The following is a 21,474-nucleotide window of genomic DNA, read 5'->3' as shown; positions in this document are numbered from 1 at the left end:
AGAGTGTAAAGTTAAGATCACAGTGTTAAGACTCTATTGCTCTGAGTGTGTGTGGTCCTCTCTGCATCTAACTGCCCAGAGGCAGTAGCACATGGTTGTGTGTGTAAGCAGGCACGTGTGCTCTGGGAGCAGAATGAGCACAGCAAGACATCATCAAAAACACCAGCAAAGGAAAATGTATGCAGAATTAGTGAAAATTGTGTTACAAAACATATATAAATAGTAGGAATGTCCTGTCTTTAGCAAACAGCACAAAAGACACCAGCTTATTCCACAAAGTCAGGTTATGGTTAAAAAAGCATGATCAGCATGCCTAGGACACAGAGAGGGGGACGCACATCTGACCCAACACTATCTAAGGGTCTCCATTTCCATAGTCCTCTAATGGTTTCACAGTTGACAAAAAGAGAAGGACCAAACACGTAGTATAAATATGTGTATAATAAATAGTCTGTTACATGGACTATGGTGAAAGAAATGGGAATCAAGTTTACCCCTGTCAAATCTGATAGTAAATACACCAGCATTGGGTTGCTGTGCTACTTCTTCAGAGACGTAGACCAGCTGGGATGGAGAACTCGATGAAAGGGAAAAAACACAAACTGAGTCATCCCACATGAAATGCTCAAGATATCCAAAGGGTATACCCCGAAACACACTCAGTGATACCTTTTGACCATGACACTAATCACTGGTCATGACAAATCACTGGTTAAAACATGATATTGCCATATAACTCTTTAGTCTCAATTAGTGTGGGAATTATTATATTAGAAATTCATAAGTAGTAGTAAACTATTAAATATCACTATGTGAAAGAAATTGGGGTCTGTCACAAACAAACATGACTTCTTGAGAACAAGATTTGTAGGCCAGAGCATCTCATGATGCAGTTTTTTGACACATTTTACCTTTATCAAAAAAATAAAGGGGGGGTGACCGCGACACGAACCGAACCGTTGCTCGAAAATGTGTGTGTGTGTGTGTGTGTGTGTGTGTGTGTGTGTGTATTATTTAACTTATTAGCATTACCACAACAGACACAGTTACTACTCTCTGCTGTACTGACTTCAAACCAGCGTTCACAACCGCAGCCTGCAACACTCCATTAGTCTGTAAATATTAACTGGCACTAGCACTATCTCTGGCTTTAAATAAAATGTTCAGCCATCCTAGCAAGCAACCAACAGACCAAATAAGAAATGAAGCAAACGTGGGCGTGAGGTAGGCCTGAACGATGAGAGGAAAATCTGCATTAAAATTGTTATATATTCAGATGATGATATATCACTTGCCATAAATAAAAAAATATCGAAGTGCGCATATTGGCTGCCTGGTTGTTTTTAAATTCAATATAGGGTTTGTATTGAATATTCTAAATACAACTAAATGCTGTTTATAGAGCAGCAAAATAATGTTAACAACAGCAAAGTCAATATAAAGCCAACATCTGACACCACAGTACTGAGTGATGTTAACAAAGAATGAAGATATCAGTCTGTTTCAGTCTTTCCTTCTGTCCTCCTCCTGTTCTCTCTGCAGTCATTTAACGTTACTGCCAGTGTGACAGTTTAACTGGTGGAAATTAACTGGTGATAGTCCCAGATGTGTCGCATGCGTCGCTTCAGGATCCACTGACTGCAAACGTCCCGAAAACTTTGTTTATCTACGTAATGTATCGTCATGTAGATACATGCTTCTGAATGTAGTTTGCAGGCTGCATCGTTAGCTGCACGATGATTCACTGGGACCACTCCCACCTGCAGATTAGTTCAAAGCGAGGACTGTGAGCGTGATCATGGACGTGACTGCGTCGCTGTTCAAAACACTGCATAACGTCAATATTTAAACTGTCCAAAAGTTCATGCTGTCTTTCTGATTTGTGCTACGGGAGGTTTACGTGTTCTTACTTACATAAGGGAAACAGGCTGAGGTGTTTGATGCTCAGATGGACCGCAAAGTGGAGATGTTGTTAGCTGTGGCAGAGTGCCCTGATTAACCTGTGATACAGCTTCGTACCATCGATCCCGTAAACTTATATTCCGCTATCTTTGCAATCGTTACCAACATTGTCTTGCCAGTCAACATTTGTATCATGTATCGTTATTTATCTGGCGTTGAGTTGATGTGAGAACAGTTTGTCATGCGTAAGTGAAACAGTCTGTTTAGGCTAACGTTACACTCCGAACACCAGCATGGAGTCAGCTGTGGCCATGGTACATGCTCAAGTTAACTTGTTATCCAATAGCTGTATCTACTGTCGCTCATGTCCCATATCACTCACTCATTTAGCAAACACACACACAAGTTGGAAGCAGGGGTGTAGAAACTAAAATCAGCTGGGTCTGTGCTCACTACTGGTGTGGGAGTAGGTGGAACAGTGATTACAAATACAGTGTGAGTGAATTGTGTTACCGTAGCCATACAATATAAAGTTGGACAACATATTTCTACTACTGTAGAGGTTCTAGGCTACACTTTGAAATACAGTCATTTCATCATACAGTAATTCTCATACCTATAATCAGCTGAGAATGTGGGCTACGGTGTAGCATGATCTGTGTTATGTGTAATGTTATGCTCCGGAATTTTTGGGTTTTGAGAAACTTGGAACGTGATCCTATAGAAAGCTAAAGTCATTAAGTTATGTTAAGGTCTTGCTGCTGGACCATCAGTTGTCATGTTGTAAATTATTTTTTAAATTGAAATATAGTTTAGCAGGTTGGATTAAGTTAAGGCTTTTTACTTTTGATCGTCCATTTAATGGCACATTGGAGCTAACGTCAGCCATCAACTCTGTCACGTTAGCCCTTCGGAATTCTGTGTTTTAAGCATAGACTGTATAGGTTTTAAGATATACAACCAGCTGCAGTGTAGGTGGACATCAATATTCTACATTGCTGCTTCTATTAAAATGCAAAACAATGATTTAATAAGTAATTTAGAGACACTTACCACAGACTTTCGACAGGGAAAATGGTGCAGTAAAAAATGTGGTTGGCTGAAGGTCGAAATCCGAGTTTGGCGGGGCTTTCCGGAGTAATTCTTTCACCAAGTCTTTTTATTTATCAATTATTAAGTTTTTTATAAAAATCTCTAAATTAATTATTTATTTCTTAAGGATTATGAGTAATATTCCCAGCTTTAAGTAGGTGTAGGAGTCATGCACGTTTGGAATTAATTGTATATAGGTTTATTTGTTTTTGCACTTTTTTGGTAAGTCATGTGGATGTGGGTGGTGATTTCCATATAGTTAATTTAAACACCTATTCAACGCCAGTAGCAGAAAGAGGGTGAGTGAATGGGACGCTGTATTTTTTGTAGACCGCGGTATTCTTTATAGTTTTTGATCATTGTGATTAATTTGAATATACGATTTTCACATTAAATTAAGTTGCATATTTCCGAAAAAAAGCAATCCTCACGAATCAGTTTAAAAACTATGCAAAAAGCAAAAGATTGTGGTGGTTTAGAACTGCCAAATTTTTATCATTACTTTCTGTCCCATAGACTACAATATATCTCAAAATGGATCAATCAGAGCCCCCTGGACCACTCATGGATGGACATAGAACAAACATTCTGTAAGGAAATTAAAATTTCCGATATGCCATTCATCAGTTCCAGCATCAAACATCATACCTGCTTTAAAAGCATTAACATAAGCACTTCCCTGGCAGCTTGGTGGGAACTTCTCAAAATGTCTGGGTCTTCACCTATCCCATGCAGATTTACCCCAATCTGGAATAATCCTGACATCCTGCAAAATAAGAAAACACTAAATTCCCCACTGTGGTATGATGAACGGTCACGGTGTAGCCGTGGGTGGGGGTCTGTGGTCTCCCTGGCTGTGGGGGGATGGGGGCGGTTTGCGCCGGCTGGCTTCTCTCCTGTGCAGCGCATTACTTGGCTGTTGTGTGGCGTTAGTTAGATTGGTAGCAGGGTAGTGTTGGTTGGCTCACCTGTAGGTCATGATTGGCTTGCGTACTTGTCGGGGGTTGGGGGCATCAGTTGCGGGCCTGGACTGGGCTGGTGTGCGGCTCTGTTCTGTGTGCATCCTGATAATTGTATTTTGGTTCTCTGAGGGGTCTGGCGACTGGTTGTTGGAGGGGTGGGGGACCGGGAAGAAGGGGGTTGACGGGGTGGGTTGGGGGTGCGGGCTGGGCTGGGTGCATTTGCTGACTTCCTAGGGCTGAGGGGCTGTTGCTACTGTCGCGGGGTGATTGCTGTCTCTTTTCTTTGGAGACGGTGGGGGTGTGTGTGGGATGCTTCGCTGCTAGGGAGGGAAGGGCGCTTGGGTGGGGGTCTTCTGGCCTGGCCTGGCCTGAGTGGGGGGTTTGTGCCAGCTCCGATAACCTGGTGGTGCTCGGAGTGCTCCTGATTGTGTGGGAACGGTGAGGTGGGGGGTGGCAGTGGGGCTGCCGGAGGGGCCCCGGCGAGTGCGGGGTATTGTTGGGCTTTGGGTCGGGGCTATGCTGAGCTGCCTCGGGGTGTGGGGGTCTGGGGTTTGGGGCTTTGGAATCTCTGGGTCTGGGCGGGTCTGCGCACTGGGGGGGCTGGGCGGGGTTGTCGCTGACTCTGGGGTGCTGCCGGTGCTAGAGGGGCTCTTGCTATAAGCCCTGGGCTGGAGGGACCTGGCGTCCAGGCTGCAGGGCGTTTGGTGGGTGGGGCTGCTTTATTGCAGCCTCGGCCTTCTAATAAAGCAGGCAGGCTGCAGGGCGTTTGGTGGGTGGGGCTGCTTTATTGCGGCCTCGGCCTTCTACCTCCCTTACTGCACTTCACAATCCATGACATCCAACACAAAACAATACATTTACAGAGGCAGGCAGAGGGGTTGAAGGAGTGGGGGGATTCTCATTGGCCTTGTGTCCTGCCCCTGGAGCCCCAGGCGTCGGGGATGCCGTGGGGTTGGTGTCCGCCTTGCCTGATCTGGGGTGGGTTGGGGGGGCGTGGCTTCCCTGGCGTGGACCTAGGGGTCTGGGGACTTGGGCTTCTGGCTTTTGCTTATTTCTGGGGTCTGGGGTCCTTTGCACTTTGGGGGGTCGCGGGGTGCCCTGGCTACTAGGGGTGGGGGTCTCTGGGCGCTGCGCGGGTTGATCCGGTTGCGGTTTGGAGGGCTGCGGTGGGATTATGGGGCGATTGTCGATGCATCTTGATGCATTGTCGGGGGTTTTTTCCCTTCCCCGTGCAGGGTCTCTGGATGGTTACTGGGCGTTTAGTTTGTGCATTGGAGTCCGGGGGAGGCATTTCCTCATTGGCTTGGAGGGACCAGTTTGCGTCCCTGGTTTGCTTCGTTGGCCTCAGATCCATGCTTCCAGATTTCTCTGTCGGCCCCTCTGGATACTGAAGTATAAAGTTAGTTTTCGGGATGTGCAATGTGGGTGCGGGGCAGGGCTGTGCTCCGGTTTATTCTGGGTTTGTGCCTGGAGTTCTCTGCCCTTGATGGGTGGGTGGGTTGGTGGTGGCATGCAGCTAAGTTAGTTGATTTTGCCTGGTTTGGCTGGTGTTGCACAGCGGCCTGGGGGCGTGCTGTCGGTTGGCGCGGGCGGCCTTAGTTTTTCCGGCGGTTGGGGGGACGGCAGACTTTTATTGGTGGGTGCACGGTGACCTACGTGGCGCGTTTGCTGCCGGGGTGGGACTTGCTGCTGGTGTTTCTCTCCGCTGGCTTTCGCTGTCGTGTTATGGCGCTCGGTCTCTCTCGTTTGCCCAGCCTCGCATGCGGGATTCGCGGGGGGCTGCCGGGCGTTGGGTGTCGCCGTGCTCTCGCAATGTGCGCGTTGGGCTCGTCACTTGTGCATTGATGTTGATGATTGCTGTAGCTATTGCGGAAACTAGAAAGGAAATAGCGTTCCATCAATCTGGAAGAATCTCGTTTAATCTGACAAGATAGTCAGAGGCCCTCCATAATGCCAAAGCAGCGTATTACTTGTCATTAATAGAGGAAAATAAGAACACCCCAGGCTTCTTTTCAGCACTGTAGCCAGGCTAACGGTGAGTCACAGCTCTATTGAGCCATGTATTCCTACAGCCCTCAATAGCAACGACTTCATAAGCTTCTGTAATGATTAAATTCTTCTAATTATTAGAGACGAAATTCACCTTGTCTCTAAACTCAGGAACCTTAGACTACCTTGCTTCCCTCAATCTTTACCAAGTAACTTCAATAATTTCGTCATCTAAATTATCAACCTGTTTCTTAGACCTCATCTTGACTAAAAGAAGTTTTACCTTTAGTCAGTACTTCCTTACTAGATATGATTAATCTGTCTTTATTAACAGGCTATGTACCACAGTACTTTAAAGTAACTGTAATTAAACCTCTTCTTAATAAGCCACTCTTGATCAAAGGGATTTAGTCTATTGACTATTGACCTATATCGATCCATCCCTTTCTCTCTAAGATCCTTGAGAATGCAGTCGATAAACAGCTGTGTGACTTTCTAAATAGCAATAGTTTATTAGAGGATTTTCAGAGCGACAACACTGGTGAAAATGACTAATGTCTTTGAGTTGACCTATAGGATATCTATTACAGAGACTGGAACATTTAATTGGCATTATAGGAACTGCTCTAAGCTGGTTTAAGTCCTATTTATCAGATCGATCTCAGTTTATACATGTTAATGATTAATCCTCCATTTACGGAGTTCCACAAGGATCTTTGCTGGGACTAATCCTGTTCACATTATATATGCTTCCTTTAGGCGGACACTCCATAAATTTTAAAGTTATACAGATGATAGTCAAGTATATCTTTCGATCAAGCCAGATGAAACTAATCACTTAGCTAAACTTTAAGTGTGCCTTCAGGATGTTAAAACCTGATGACCTGTAACTTCTTAATGTTAAACTCAGATAAAACAGAAGTCATTGAACTGGGGCTCATGCACCTCCAAGATGCTTTATCTAAAGATATAGTTACTCTGGATGGCATCGCCCTGGCCTCCAGCACCACTGTGAGGAATCTCTGAGTTATCTTTGATCAGGACAAGTTGTTTAACTCAGCAAGCAAACCGTTTTTTCCCCTACGTAATATTGCAAAAATCAGGAACATCCTGTATAAAAATTACACTGAAAAACTAGTTTATGCATGTATTACTTCCATGCAGGAATACTGCAATTCCTTATCACGCTGCTCAAATAAATCCACTAAGACTCTTCAGCTGATACAGAATGCTGCAGCACGTGTTCTGACAGGGACCAGAAAAGAGATCACATTTCTCCTGTTTTAGCATCTCTGCATTGGCTTCCTATAAAATCCAGAATAGAATTTAAAATCATTCTTCTTACCTACAAAGGCACCATCTTATCTTAAAGAGCTCATAGTACCTTACTACCCCACCAGAGCACTGCGCTCCCAGAATGCAGGCCTACTTGTGGTTCTTAAGAGTCTCCAAAAGTAGAATGGGAGCCAGAGCATTCAGCTGTCAACCTCCTCTCCTGTGGAACCAGGTTCCAGTTTGGGTTCAGGAGGCAGACACCATTAAAGTGTAGGCTTAAGACTTTCCTCTTTGATAAAGTGGCTGGTGGGTGCTGTTAGCTCTGCCGGCATTTAGGGGGTGGCCTCTCGCTGGGCTGGGGGCTGTTGCTTTCTATGGCAACCGGCAGTGCTTGTAGACACAGCAGTCGTTAACTCCTTCAAACTTTGCTACACTTTTGTTTTTTATCTGTTTATTCTGGCTTTATTGCCAAAACATGCATTACCTCAGTCATTGGAAGATGAAGATGGGGTTTTTGGATTAATGAGCAGCAGACCACAACTGGTCCACAACTGGACCATGCGCCACAGCGGGTGCTGATCGCTCAGAGGAGAGGAAAGAGAGCCAGGAGAGGAGCCATGCTGGCCCAGCTTGGACTTAATTTTGCTCCTAAATATCCGGTCTTGACAAAATGGGACTCATGTTGACCAAACAACGGAATTCAGAGACTGTCGTGCCCACATCCATCAACACCCCGGATCAAACACTCGGCAGGTGGTCCATGTTCCGAGCTGTTAGCGCAAGACTCCGGCAAGATGAGGGGGAAGTGGACTGTGTGTTTACATCAATGATGCTTGGTGCACAAATTATGCAGTCAGGATGGACTCTGTTTCCCAGATGTCAGACTGTTTATTGTGAAGATGAAACTTTCATATTATCATCTGGTTGCTGCTGTTTACATTCACCTCAGAAGAAAATTCAAAAAATGCACTGTGGAATGTTTGAGGTGTATATGTGTATGTATATATGTATATAAATAACTATTGTTTTATTTTATTTTATATGTTACCATATTTTAACATAGGCATACACTTACTTAGCCTATATGTTGTGTGTGTAGCACAAAGGAATTACAAATTTTGTTTCGTTATGCAGCCTTGTGCTGTATAATGACTAATTTAACAACCTTTTATTTTGTACCTTGTTGCCTCTGGTTCTCCCTTGGGATGGGGCGTGGCTTTCCCCGGGGCATGTGGTCTGTGGTCTTTCTTGCTCTGTGGGGATTGCAAGGTGCCCTAGCTGCTTGGGTTCGTCCCTGCCTGCTGCCACACCCACAGACACATATTTGGGTTGTCCATGGTTGGCAACTGTTAGTTGCCTTGTTATTTATGCTTAAACTAATTGTTATTATTTTGCTTCTGAAAAACCGTCAAGCTTGACGGTTTTTCTCCAGCAGTCAGTTTTTTCTTCCCCAACCACCTTGGTAATTTGAGAGTGTTAATGTTTTCCCACACCCGGAGCACAAAGCTTCCTGTCCAGGCAGAATCAGCAATAGGATGGCTAGCTGAAAGGCTAACTGAGTAGGTAGCAGTAGCTGCTGATAGTAGTAGTTGTGCTCGTGCACATGGTTGAACTCATGAGCGACAAACACAGAGAGCTTCACACAACAAGCAAGAAACTCAGGTAAACTCCCACTGCAATGTTAGAGTAATATTTTTATCTGTTTGATGTTGAACTTATCCATGCTTATTGTGTGATAACATTACATTGACTGCACTTAGCTGACATGATACAGTGTTAGCTTGCTGGCCGGTATGAATATTTGAGTGGCATTAGAAATTACAAATAAATATGATTTATGTTCAGCTCACTGTAAAGTAACTATTATATAAATATTATACAGGCCTTGAAGTGATGAGAGAAGTCTTGTTCCTACCTGTCAAAGGGACGGAGGGAGTTGCTCAGATCACATTCTGAATGTGACACTCGGATGCAGTCAAGACTCTCCATCCAGTCATGATCATCACTGATAGTCACATGACAAAACACACACAACAGGAGAATAATGACTTAAATCAAAAGAACCAACAGACTGCTGACATTCTGACACATTCTGTCACTGGCATCATCTGACACTTTTGTATAAGCTAAATTTACATTTTTTTAAAAATGATATTATATATAAAAATATTATTATTTTTAAAGATGCAGATAAAATGTGGAGACAAAGCAACACAGTGTGAAATCGCTTTAATTTTGTTTGTTACTTGAGCAGTGTTGTTTCAGTGCTGTGTTTTTGACAGAAGACAGATTGAAATTTATCAAAGACATTATCTCCCTCAACCAGTTGGAGAAGCTGGTAGGAGACAACATTTTTTAAATATTAAAACTTTTAAGAATAAAAGTCTGGAAAACTAAAATGGTGGTATCTAGGGAGAGTTATTTGAGGAAGGGGAAGACACTGGCTGAAATAGTGTGGTATGCAGCCAGAAGAGAGAGATTGACAATAGAGAGAAAACTGGAACCATTGATAGAAACCATTGATCCTGCCAAAGAAGAACTTTCACAATCGTCAGAGAAGGTGGCAGGAAATCCAGAATTGGCAGGATTCAGAAGTTGGTTAATAGGGTTTTGCTTGTTATTGTTGATCAGGCCAGAGAAATACGCTGCTCTCTGATCTTTTAAGAGTTGCTTGGGCATGGTTAGTAGCTCCTTCATGTGAAGGTATTGTACTTGGAGGATTGTTTCTTCCATCTTTTTATGATCTCTTCTCTGACGTTGAATGGAATAATTTAACCAAGGGGACGGACTGACAACTGGGGCTAGTCTGGTTTAACATCGAGAACAGGTGTCAACCACTAAGGAACCATTCATTAAACCAGATAACAGAGTCATTAATATCGGAAAACTTAGGAATTTTCATGTCATGTGTTGGTGGTTTCTAAGAATTCAATTCATTTCAATTAAATTTTATTTATATAGCGCCAAATCACAACAGTAATCTCAGAGCACTTTTCATAAAAGAGCAGGTATACTCTGTGATGATATTTACAGAAACCCAACAGTTCCCACCAAGAGCAGCACTAGGTGACAGAGGCAAGGAAAAACTTCCTCGAGCAGAACAATGGCTCAGGGCGGGCAGCCATCTGCCTCGACCGGTTGGGGGTGAAACCGAGGGAGGGAAAGAGAGAGGGATGGAAGGGAGGAGGGAAGCAGCCTACACAATATACACACAGGTACATACAGTAAAGGTGATGTTGCTATAGACTGAATGAAAATGGTACAGTATTTATAGTAGTGTTACTGACAATAATCGTAATGTTAATGATAACAGTAATAATAGCAATAGGACTAGTAACAATTATTGTAGCAGAGGGTGTCGAGCAGGAACACGGGGGCAGCAGGTGACTTGCAACCACAGATCCAGACTCCACAGCTCCAGAGCCATAAACACCTGCAGGAAGTGATAGGAGGAGAGAGGAGAGGGACGAGAAAGCACAAGACTACTGGAAAGGGTAGAAGTCGAGTTAGTAATATGCATTAATGGGATGAGGTTGCATACAGAGGGAGAGAAAGAAGAGGATAGAGGAGCTCAGTGCATCATAGGAAGTCCCCCGGCAGTCTAGGCCTATAGCAGCATAACTAAGGGATGGTTCAGGACTCACCTGAGTGAAACCTTAATGTCATAAATTATCTAATCATCATCACCATATCCATAAACTATCAATTGATCTTCACTTGCTACATGATTGGCTGAAAAAGAACCATCTGACCATTAATGTAAAGAAACTGAATGTATGTATTTTCATTCACCCAGAAAAAGTCTTTCTTTTACTAATTTTATTACTTTTGCAAACCAAGAAATTGTCATCACAAAGACCTACAACTACCTTGGTGTATTACTTGATTCACACCTTACATATCGGGAACACATTTCTAGATTAACAAAAAAGCTGAATCAGAAACTCAATGTGTATAACAAGGTTAGGTCATATCTCTCCTTTTCGGTTTCTGAAATTTACCTACATGCCATTGTGTTTTCAACAATGTCCTACTGTCTTCCAATCTGGTCTCTTACCACTAAGGACATCAGAATCAGAATCAGAATCAGAATCCGCTTTATTGCCAGGTATGTGTACACATACGAGGAATTCGACTCAGGATTGTACATTGCTCACGATGTGTTTACTCGTACAAAAATACCATAACACAACAATAAAATAATAATAAATAAAATCAGACACAAACTACAGTATAGACAACACTAACATACACACTATGAACAGAGTGCAAAGGATGCAAGAGTAAACTATTATTCTCATTATGTACATGTTGAAGGTGGATATGATATACTGGTACACATACATGTACACATGTACACAGTGTGATGGAACATAGTGCAAAGGATGCTGGAAAAAATAAATAAGACCTATGACCTTATGACCTGATGTAGGTGTATTGGTATACAGTATATACAATATGACAGTATGAACAGCACTGAAATAGAGAATTGTGAATAAATAAATTATATGTGGAAACCAGTAAACAGGTGGCTGATTAGAGAGAGAGTTACTGGGTTATTGCACAGGAATTGTTCCTGACACTGTGAGTCAGAAATCAGCTGTTCATCAGAGTGATGGCTTGTGGGAAGAAACTGCTTCTGTGTCTGTTGGTTTTGGCGTACAGTGCTCTGTAGCGCCTAGCAGAGGGGAGGAGCTGGAACTTAGGCAGGTTGAGCTTCCTGAGCTGACGCCGATAGTACGTCCTCTGCTGGGCCTTCTTGATGATGGTGTCAGTGTTGGGCTCCCACTTCAGGTCCTGGGATATAGTGGAACCCAGAAACGGATTCCACAGCAGACACAGGGCTGTTGAGTATGGTGATGGGGGGCAGAGTGGGGGGCTCCTCCTGAAGTCCACGGTCATCTCCACATTTTTGAGCGTGTTAAGCTCCAGGTTGTTCTGACCACACCAGAGAGCCAGCTCCTTAACCTCCCGTCTGTAGGCCGACTCATCACCGTCCCAGATGAGGCCGATGACCGTTGTGTCGTCAGTGAACTTCAGGAGTTTGACAGATGGGTCTCCTGAGGTGCAGTCGTTGGTGTAGAGGGAGAAGAGCAGTGGGGAGAGCACACACCCCTGGGGGGCGCCAGTGCTGATAGTCCGGGTGCTGGATGTGATGTTTCCCAGCCTCACCTGCTGACTCCTGTCAGTCAGGAAGTCTGTGATCCACTGACAGGTGGAGGCTGGCACAGTGAGCTGGGTGAGTTTGGTGCTGAGGATGTCCGGGATGATGGTGTTGAACGCCGAGCTGAAGTCCACGAACAGGATCCTTGCATATGTCCCTGGAGAGTCGAGGTGTTGCAGGATGTGATGCAGATACAAGTTGACAGCATCATCCACTGATCCCCTGTAGGCAAACTGCAGGGGGTCCAGCAGGGGGCCTGTAATGTCCTTCGGGTGGGCCAACACCAGTCTTTCAAAGGATTTCATGACTACAGATGTCAGGGCGACGGGCCTGTAGTCATTTAGTCCAGAGATGGAGGGTTTTTTCTGGGACCGGGATGACTATGGAGCGTTTGAAGCAGGAGGGAACTTCACACAGCTCCAGTGATTTGTTGAAGATCTGGGTGAAGATGGGGCCCAGCTGGTCTGCACAGATTTTCAGGTGTAGTAGCGCCTCACTAACACAGGCCTGAGATGGAATGTAAACAGCGACCAGAACAAACGAGGAAAACTCCCGCGGTGAATAAAATGGTTTACAGTTTATAAATAATGACTCTAGGTGAGGCCTGCATGATTTCTTCAACACTGTGATATCCGCGCGGATGAGATTAAATCCCGGTAGATGAAGTGCGCTGTCCGGGATGCGCTCGGTGAGCCAGCAGATCTGCAGAAGTCCGAGTTAGTTCTGTTGAGGAGAAGCAGTTTGTCCATTTTGTTGGCCAGAGAGCGGACATTCGCCAGGTGGATTGAAGGGAGGGTGGATTCCCGCTGTCTCAGCTTAACCAGCGCGCCTGCACGTTTTCCCCTGCACCGTTTCCAAAGAATCCTAAACAGAGCTGCCGCTCCTCCAACTAGTAACTCCAGGAAAGTTCCAGCATCAATAAAGAGCAGTGGAATAGTATGAGCAGTTGAAAGTCCAATGTTTAAGAGCTCTTCTCTGGTAAAAGTTACCAGAGAGGGACGGCAGAAAACAGCGTTAATTAACAAAAGCACTACGGAGCGTAACCCCGGGGCGGCCGTCTGCGGTGCCATCTTGGCCATCACTGAACCGACTATATTACCAAGCACTTAAGATCCACAGTAATCTTCCAAAGCGGTCTCATCATTGCAGTGCGCTCACACGCACAAATGCTCTGACTTATCAGAACTACGTAAACAGTCATACTATTGCATTTTACTTTCAGATTCAAAATAGCTCTTCACCGGCACTGAAAGGTCTTCTTCCGACATACAATATGAGACCACTACGCTTCACTACGTCAGTCTCACAGGCACTCATTCCAGTTCCATCATACAAAAACAACTACGGTCAGAAATCTTTTTTCTATATTTACACTAAAATTTGGAATGACATTCCCCATCATATTCGGACATTATCATCCATCACATATTTCAAAAAGTCATATAAACTGTTTCTTCTTAACACTCATACTTGTACACATTGATTGTTCATATATTGTTTTTAGTCTTGTTTTCCCGTACTTAATGTTTCACTTGTTCACTTGAAAATGTGTTGAAATTGTGTTTATTGTTCTATGTTGCTGCAGAACAGGAACCTGCTGTAAACCAGTTTTTAAACTGAGTCAGGCCCGTTTACTGTAACTAAATTGTTGCTCTTAAACTTTTCCTTTTTTGAGCAGCCTGTTAATAAGGAATTTCAGTAATCCAGCCTAGAAATAACAAATGCATGGACTAGTTTTTCTGCATCATTTTTAGACAGGATGTTCCAGATTTTTGCAATATTACGTAGGTGAAAAAAGGCGTTCCTTGAAATTTGCTTAATGTGAGATTTAAACGACATGTCCTGATTAAAGATAACTCCAAGATTCGTCACAGTGGTGCTGGAGGCCAGGGCGATGCCATCAAGGGAATCTATATCTTTAGATAATGCGTCACGGAGGTGCTTGGGCCCCAGAACAATAACTTCAGTTTATCTGAGTTTAACATTAGAAAATTACAGGTCATCCAGGTTTTAACATCCTGAAGGCACATTTGAAGTTTAGCTAACTGATGAGTTTCATCTGGCTTGATCGATAGATATAACTGAGTATCATCTGCATAACAGTGAAAGTTTATGGAATGTTTCCTGATAATAGGAAGCATATACTGTATAAAGTGAAGAGGATTGGTCCGAGCACAGATCCTTGTGGAACTAACTAACTTTGGTGTGCATGGAGGACTCATTGTTAACATGTGCAAACTGAAATCGATCTTATAAATAGGAGTCCAGTCTTTGTAATACGATCTGATGGTCAATGGTATCAAAAGCAGCACTAAGGTCTAATAAAACCAGTACAGAGACAAGTCCTTTGTCTGATGCACTTAGGAGGTCATTAGTAATTTTCACCAGTGCTGTCTTTGTGCTATGATGAACTCTAAATCCTGACTGAAAATCCTCAAATAAACTATTTCTATGTAGAAAGTCACACAGCTGTTTGGCAACTGCTTTCTCAAGGATCTTAGAGAGAAATTGAAGGTTAGATATAGGTCTATATTTGGCTAAAACATCTGGATCAAGGTTGGGCTTTTTCAGAAGAGGTTTAATTACAGCTACTTTAAAGTACTGTGGTACATTGCCTGTTGATAAAGATAGATTGATCATATCTAGTAGAGAAGTGCTGATTTAGGGTAAACTTCTTGGAGCAGCCTAGTCGGGATGGGGTCTAAGAGGCAGGTTGATGGTCTAGATGAAGAAGTTAGTTGGTAAAGATTGAGTTGATAGTTAGAATTTTATCATTAAAGAAGCTCATGAAGTCGTAACTACTGAGAGCTATGGGAATACATGGCTCAATAGAGCTGTGACTCTCTGTCAGCCAGGCTACAGTGCTGAAAAGAAACCTGAGGTTGTTCCTATTTTCCTCTATTAATGACGAGTAGTACGCTGCTCTGGCATTACGGAGGGCCTTCCTATAAGTTTTAAGACTATCTTGCCAAATTAAACGAGAATTTTCCAGTTTGGTGGAACGCCAATTCCTCTCAAGTTTCCGCGATATTTGCTTTAATTTGCAAGTTTCAGTATTATACCATGGAGCTAACCGTCTTTGTTTTATTATTTTCTTTTTTAGAGGGGCAACAGAGTTGAGTGTTATTCGCAGCGAGCCTGCAGCACTATCAACAAGATGATCGATTTGGGAGGGACTGAAATTAGCATCCTCCGTTACTAGAAATCAGCATTGACTGTATAACTGTCAAAAGTCATACACGAATGATTAGAAACTAAGTCAGACACATGCACCAAGCAAGCTCAGCAATCTGGGTTTAAATGCAAATACAAAAACACTCTGCAACTGGATATTGGACTTCCTCACAAACAGACCCCAGTCAGTTCGGATTGGTGGACACACCTCCTCCACTCTTGGAGTTCCTATCACTCCATCATGGCCTATGGCCCTTGGGGGATTCAGGGTCTTATGGTTAGGTGGGCAAAGCTCCACCAGAGGCCAGCAGTCCTTTGATTGGGCTATGTCTCACTAAGACATTAGATGGCCAAATTGTGAGAAGTAACAAAGTCATCAAGAATCAAAGATTTGTCTGACAGTGAGACACTTATCAAGTTCTTAAAGGGTCATTTCAGTATTTTTAAACATTGGCCCTAATTCACATATGTTGGTGTGTAAATTACTTGTAGGTACAAAAGGTTTTGAATCAGTGCAGTAGATGCTTCAGCCGGCAGCTGGGCGATTGCCCCTGTTAAAATGACGTCCACAAAAGTGCTTCTTTTTATCATTGACAGGCTCAGACTGTTATACCAGGGGAAGCAGCACTCCAGAGACGATGTGCGCATTTACGCACGAGCCGCAGCAACATAAATTAATAATTAAAAATCTCCTGCCACACCAACAGGATCAGAGGTGGAAAGTAACGAATTACAATTACTCACGTTACTTGAATTGAGTTGCTTTTTGTGTACTTGTACTTTTTGAAGAAGTTTTTTAAATCTGTAATTTTTCTTTTACTTAAGTATGTTATGTTTAAAGTATTGTACTTTGCTACATTTTCAATCATATCCGTTACTGAGTAAAAAAATGTGCAAGGAAAAACTTGCAACTTTGGCTTCAAGTGCAACAGAACAACAGCTTTATCATGCAGTGTAAGCTGTGAAAAAATGCTGTATTAACTTTCTGCTAATGCAAATTGAACATTTCCTGCAATGTGGCTACGCAACAAGACAACCGTCATTTTCAGCAGTTTACTGACAGCGGACCAGTTTGAAATATTGCAGTGAGTAATACAACAGTCAGCAGCAGACACAGAGAGCTGTTAGATAACGAGCTGCATGCAGACAGGCTGCACACCTACACCTTCTCAGCCAGGTAACCAACTCCTTTCACTTTCGCTGTTTGCAGCTGTGTGCAGCATAAAGTCAGATCATGACTGCTCACATAATTATGGAAAATACCTATAACTGCCTGACAGTAGTTTGTTTAGCTGGCCCAGACGTCTGTGCCCTGTGGTATCAAAAGGCATCTGCTGTTACCACCAGTCACTATAGGTGTCTCATGCACAATAACGGGCAGCTGCATAATAGCGCCAAAACCGGTTGATTAAATCAGACTTACATTTACAATTACAGATTTTAGCCATCATTCCTCAGTGAACTCCTTGGCTGCGCATTTTCTAGTTAAGTAGGCCTGTTTAGTATAGCCTATGTAGATTTATCATTATGGATTTAGGCCTACCATGTTTTTAAGGAGTCTGTTCACACTGATATAAGCTAATAAAAACATTCATTTTGCGAAAGTTGAAAATATTAAACAGTAATATGGCAATTGAAAGTCCGGCCCCCACAGTGTCTGCTTAGAACTAATGTAGCTGAGGACCCCTGATGCATCATGAGAAAGCTAGTGCAGTGAAAATCATCCAAGATCAAATGTGGACACTCATGTGCATCAGTCTCCACAATGGACTGTGAAGGGGCTTAAAATTCAAGATGCTTTGCTCCTAATAGCCAAAAAGACATCACTGCATGACAATATTGGTTGGCATTAGCAACCTGCTGGTAACTAGTTATTTATTCTACTAATGCTTATGATATCCCATTAAAATGACCACCTGTTTGAATGTAAATAGGGATATGACTTCATACAGTTCAGTGTTTCCCATTTTCCCAGTCCAGTGCGGCCCGCCAAAGTCTTTGGGCTACTTTTTACTTTTACTTAGGTAGATTTGTATAACAGTAACTTTACTTGTACTTAAGTAAAAGTACATCAAAGTACTTTTACTTGAGTAGAATATTTTTGTACTCTTTCCACCTCTGGCCAGACTCTAATGTTAATTCATGTTCTGTGTTCTTCTACACATCCAAAAGCTCTCACACACAGTCCAGGATCATACAGATCATTGCAGTAAAGCAACCGTCGTCCTGATCTATCCTGAGCGCCGTCTGAGCGTCTAAACATGGATTATAGAAGCTAAAAATTTAATTTGTCCCACGATATTTGCTGTGACATTACTGCACGGATGGAAACATTTAAATGACTGGCAGCAGCACTGTCAAAAATAGGGTTTCTTCTAATGCACTTCTATTCTTTCTGTACTTGTGTGTGTGTGTGTGTGTTTGTGTGCAGGAGCATAGGACTGGGGGGACAAAGGGGAATGAGTATGCACACCCACTCACTACTCACCTAAAGTACTTGACAGTGTATGTGTATTTTGATGCCTTAGTAGTCCAGAATAGGGTGGTTTTAAAGTCCAGAGATATCCAGTGTACTTCCTCTGCAGCCGGCACAAAGTTCTTATCTATGAATACAATATAACACAGCATTATATTCCACTCATCCTTGATGTCTGAATATTCTCCATTCCTGTTTCAGTTTTTTCAATGAGTGATCGTAATGTATAAACAAAACATACATCAGTTTTGATAAATCAGCTGGAGAAAAACTTTGACAATCACATCTCATCCTTTCTTTCTCATAAACAAAAGTGAGCAAAGCTGAATATGAGCCAAAGGTAAGAGGTTCCTTAATAGTAAATAGTAATGATTTTTATAGAGTTTGAGATACTGTACGTCCAGCAATATTCTTGTAACATTCCATTAGGTTCACATTGAGTTAAAAACAACATCTAAAGAATGTTGTGAGACATTTTGTTTGCTACATTAGTAGGACCAACATTCCATCTGTCATGATTAGGTAAATAGCGTCATGGAACATTTACTGATTCCACCTGCATGTTTTTTTAAAATATTTTTTGTCTTTATTTGATAGAACAGCTGAAGAGAGACAGGAAATGTGGGAGAGAGACGTGACCTAACCGGCGCCCCACACCTGCATGTTTTAAATACTTCCCCTCCACAGAACAACTGGAGAATGTTACAACTGTGCAAAGTTATTGTTGCATCAATCGCATGAATATCCTCCCTTTGTAAACATAATTACTACATGAACATTTACCAATATACAGTACATGCATACATTTCTAGTATAGATAGTATATATGTATCCTTATCTACATTGTGTATCCGTCTGATTCTTTCCCTGCAACAGTAAATAGGCTACTACTTATATGCAACAATGGGGGATGTGCCAAGGAGTGACCAGTGGTGGCCATGGCAACAGAGACTAAGGTCTGACCATCACACAATGACCAACACAATGGAGATGAATGAATACACACTGAGACTGTGCACAGTGAGGTCTGTGTAAATTCCAATTACCTCCACTGTATTGGTGTGGAGGCAGAAATCTCACAGGCAAGTATTTCAAAAGCTGGATGAATAAAAGCAAAGCTTTATAGCGCAGATGACTCGCCTGAGCCAGGCCCACCTCTGCCTGTGTCTGTGTTAAGTGTGCAAAAAAACAGTTTCTGTGACAAAAGTGAGGAGCGGATTGGGTCAGATGTGCGACCAGGCTGGGCCAGTTAGACCTGATCCCCACCTTCACCAGCTTTATGAACTTTGTCAAAAAATACGCCATTAGCTTTCCACTATAGTCAATAAGTTTGCAGTCAAAAACTTCTCTGGAGATGGTCAAGAGTCGGTGCAAAAGAGTTTATTCCAAAACAGGACAAATAAACCCGTACAACATCCCAGCAGGCCGGAGGATGAAGTCAATCCTATGGTCTGCAGACGCCTTATATATCCATTCTGGGCTGGTGTGCCCACTCCTTTCTTTATGGTGAATTTCTTATCCTCTGCTTTTATGCTACTTACACGTATTGTTTTACCAATTAACAACGTTTTCCAGCTATCATTCATCATTCTGTGTTGTTGACTTTCTATATTTTTACATTACAGGATAAGAAATTCCTCATTTACATTTCAACTCAAATCTCACTGTTTTTTCAAAAGTTATGCATGCATAATCGGACACACAGTTATATTTCTTAAAAAATTACTACAAGAATAACATATGTAGTGCTGTGCCTTTCATTAATGCTTGGTTTCTTACAGTAATAGTTATGCTGGCTGTTTTCTACTTTCTGCTTATCATCATTTGTTCATCCACTTTCTGCCTCAGAAGCTCAACCTTTCTGCCATGCGAAGCTAGCAAATGCTCCTTCAGCAAGTTCACCCAATGCTCACATGGTGCTATAAGCAAGTTCACTCAAAGCTCACACAGGCTATAAGCATCAGAGGTTGGAAGTTGACAATCAACCCCTTAATCAGTAATTAAGCATGTAGTCCTAGTTGGTAATTAAACATGTAGTCTTAATATCAGCAGACTAACACATCAGCAGTTCATCATGTAGTCATAAATCTACAGTAGATAACAGTTGAACAAGGCGTGCATAGTCTCAGTGTCTGCAGTCAATGCTCCCACTCAGGGATCTTAACCACAGTGAGCTTGTTACTGCATTCATGACTACAGTACAGCACTTTTAAGTAAAGACAAGACACATCTAGGTGAAAACAAAGTGATTAAGAATGATTAATACTAATTAAGGATAACAGAATGATTAAAAATGATGAATTAAGAATGATTATTTATTAATACTGATTAAATTTTGCTGGTGTTTTTGATGATGTCTTGCTGTGCTCATTCTGTTCCCAGAGCACACGTGCCTGCTTACACACACAACCATGTGCTACTGCCTGTGGGCAGTTAGATACAAAAAGGAGCACACACACACTCAGAGCTATAGAGTTTTAACACTATGATCTTAACTTTACACTATAAAATAACACTTTAAATGATGACAATGTAGACCACCGTAGACCACCATCGCTCTAGTAATTAATGATAACAATTTAGGCTATAATGCTCTAAAATTCACAACAGCGGTCTCTGGCTGGCTACCACACAAAACTGTCTCGCTGCTGGAATGTTGTATATAGTCTTTTCTCATTTGTATGCCATGCCTGCAAGCAGTATTTTATTTTTATTGTCAAGCCATATAGTAATAATTGATTATTATTGTTTCTATGTTTGTCTATGTGTTTCACAATTATTTATCTTTAAGTTCAGTTTTTATGGATCAATAACAATCATAAATCCTTTTTAATATTTCTAATCTCAATCTAATGGGAATGTTGGGACATGTTACATAAATTATCTATCTATCTAGTGGTCTTACCTGCAGTAGTAATGATCCAAACAGATAGACAGACTCCCAGATAAAGCACAGTTTTCAGAGATGCCATGGTAACACAACCCAAAATCCTTTCTGCTTCAGTCGTTGATCTTGTTTAAACTATCTGAACACAGGAAAAGTAGATACAATTTTCTCTGGGTAGAAGCTGCTCAGAGTGTGGGAGCTAGGGGACTGTTCAGGGTTCCGCCTGCTGATCCCTCCCACATGACTGCCTGCTGATGTAGGATTGGACAACACTTTGCTCAGTTTTAACTCCTCCTTTTACCAAAACACAGATGAAAAACATGAATGTCCTTGGGCTGACACATAGCGCCCCTTGAAAACTTGGAAATTGTCCCTGACTGTGCAGTGTGTAAACTAAGAGAGAAACATGGGTCATTTGTTAGTAGTACCTACACCCACCCTGACAAGAACCAAATAGTTGGATCTTTCTTTGCAGGAAGGAGATTCTCAGCAACAGGCAGCTCATGTACTCAGCAAACAGCTTGATACCCTGTTGCCTTGATGGCTGATAGAC

The 21,474-nt window shown here is 42.4% G+C and overlaps 1 protein-coding gene across 2 annotated transcripts in view; it reads right to left on the bottom strand.

The window, feature by feature from the left end:
* Positions 1-21,119, bottom strand: part of LOC119901599 (tissue factor-like) — a 45,832-nt gene extending 24,713 nt beyond the window's left edge. Inside the window, exons 1-3 of one of the 2 annotated variants that reach the window (XM_038717174.1) lie at positions 20,940-21,119; positions 18,047-18,161; positions 9,136-9,225 (exon numbers count right to left, since the gene is read on the bottom strand). In XM_038717174.1, coding sequence (XP_038573102.1) covers positions 9,136-9,225; positions 18,047-18,161; positions 20,940-21,006 — 272 coding nt within the window. In that variant the 5' untranslated portion in view covers positions 21,007-21,119. The remainder of the gene's footprint in view (positions 1-9,135; positions 9,226-18,046; positions 18,162-20,939) is intronic. The other variant, XM_038717175.1, reaches the window with a different exon arrangement.
* Positions 21,120-21,474: the final 355 nt, after the last annotated feature.

This window comes from Micropterus salmoides, unplaced genomic scaffold (genome assembly GCF_014851395.1).
Source record: "Micropterus salmoides isolate LMB-PRFRI ecotype aquatic unplaced genomic scaffold, ASM1485139v1 Ms_hic_scaffold_14, whole genome shotgun sequence".
In the NCBI taxonomy this organism is placed as follows: Eukaryota; Metazoa; Chordata; class Actinopteri; order Centrarchiformes; family Centrarchidae; genus Micropterus; species Micropterus salmoides.
The sequence above is the reverse complement of the archived record's forward strand: the minus strand, read 5'-3'. Positions and strand labels throughout refer to the sequence as shown.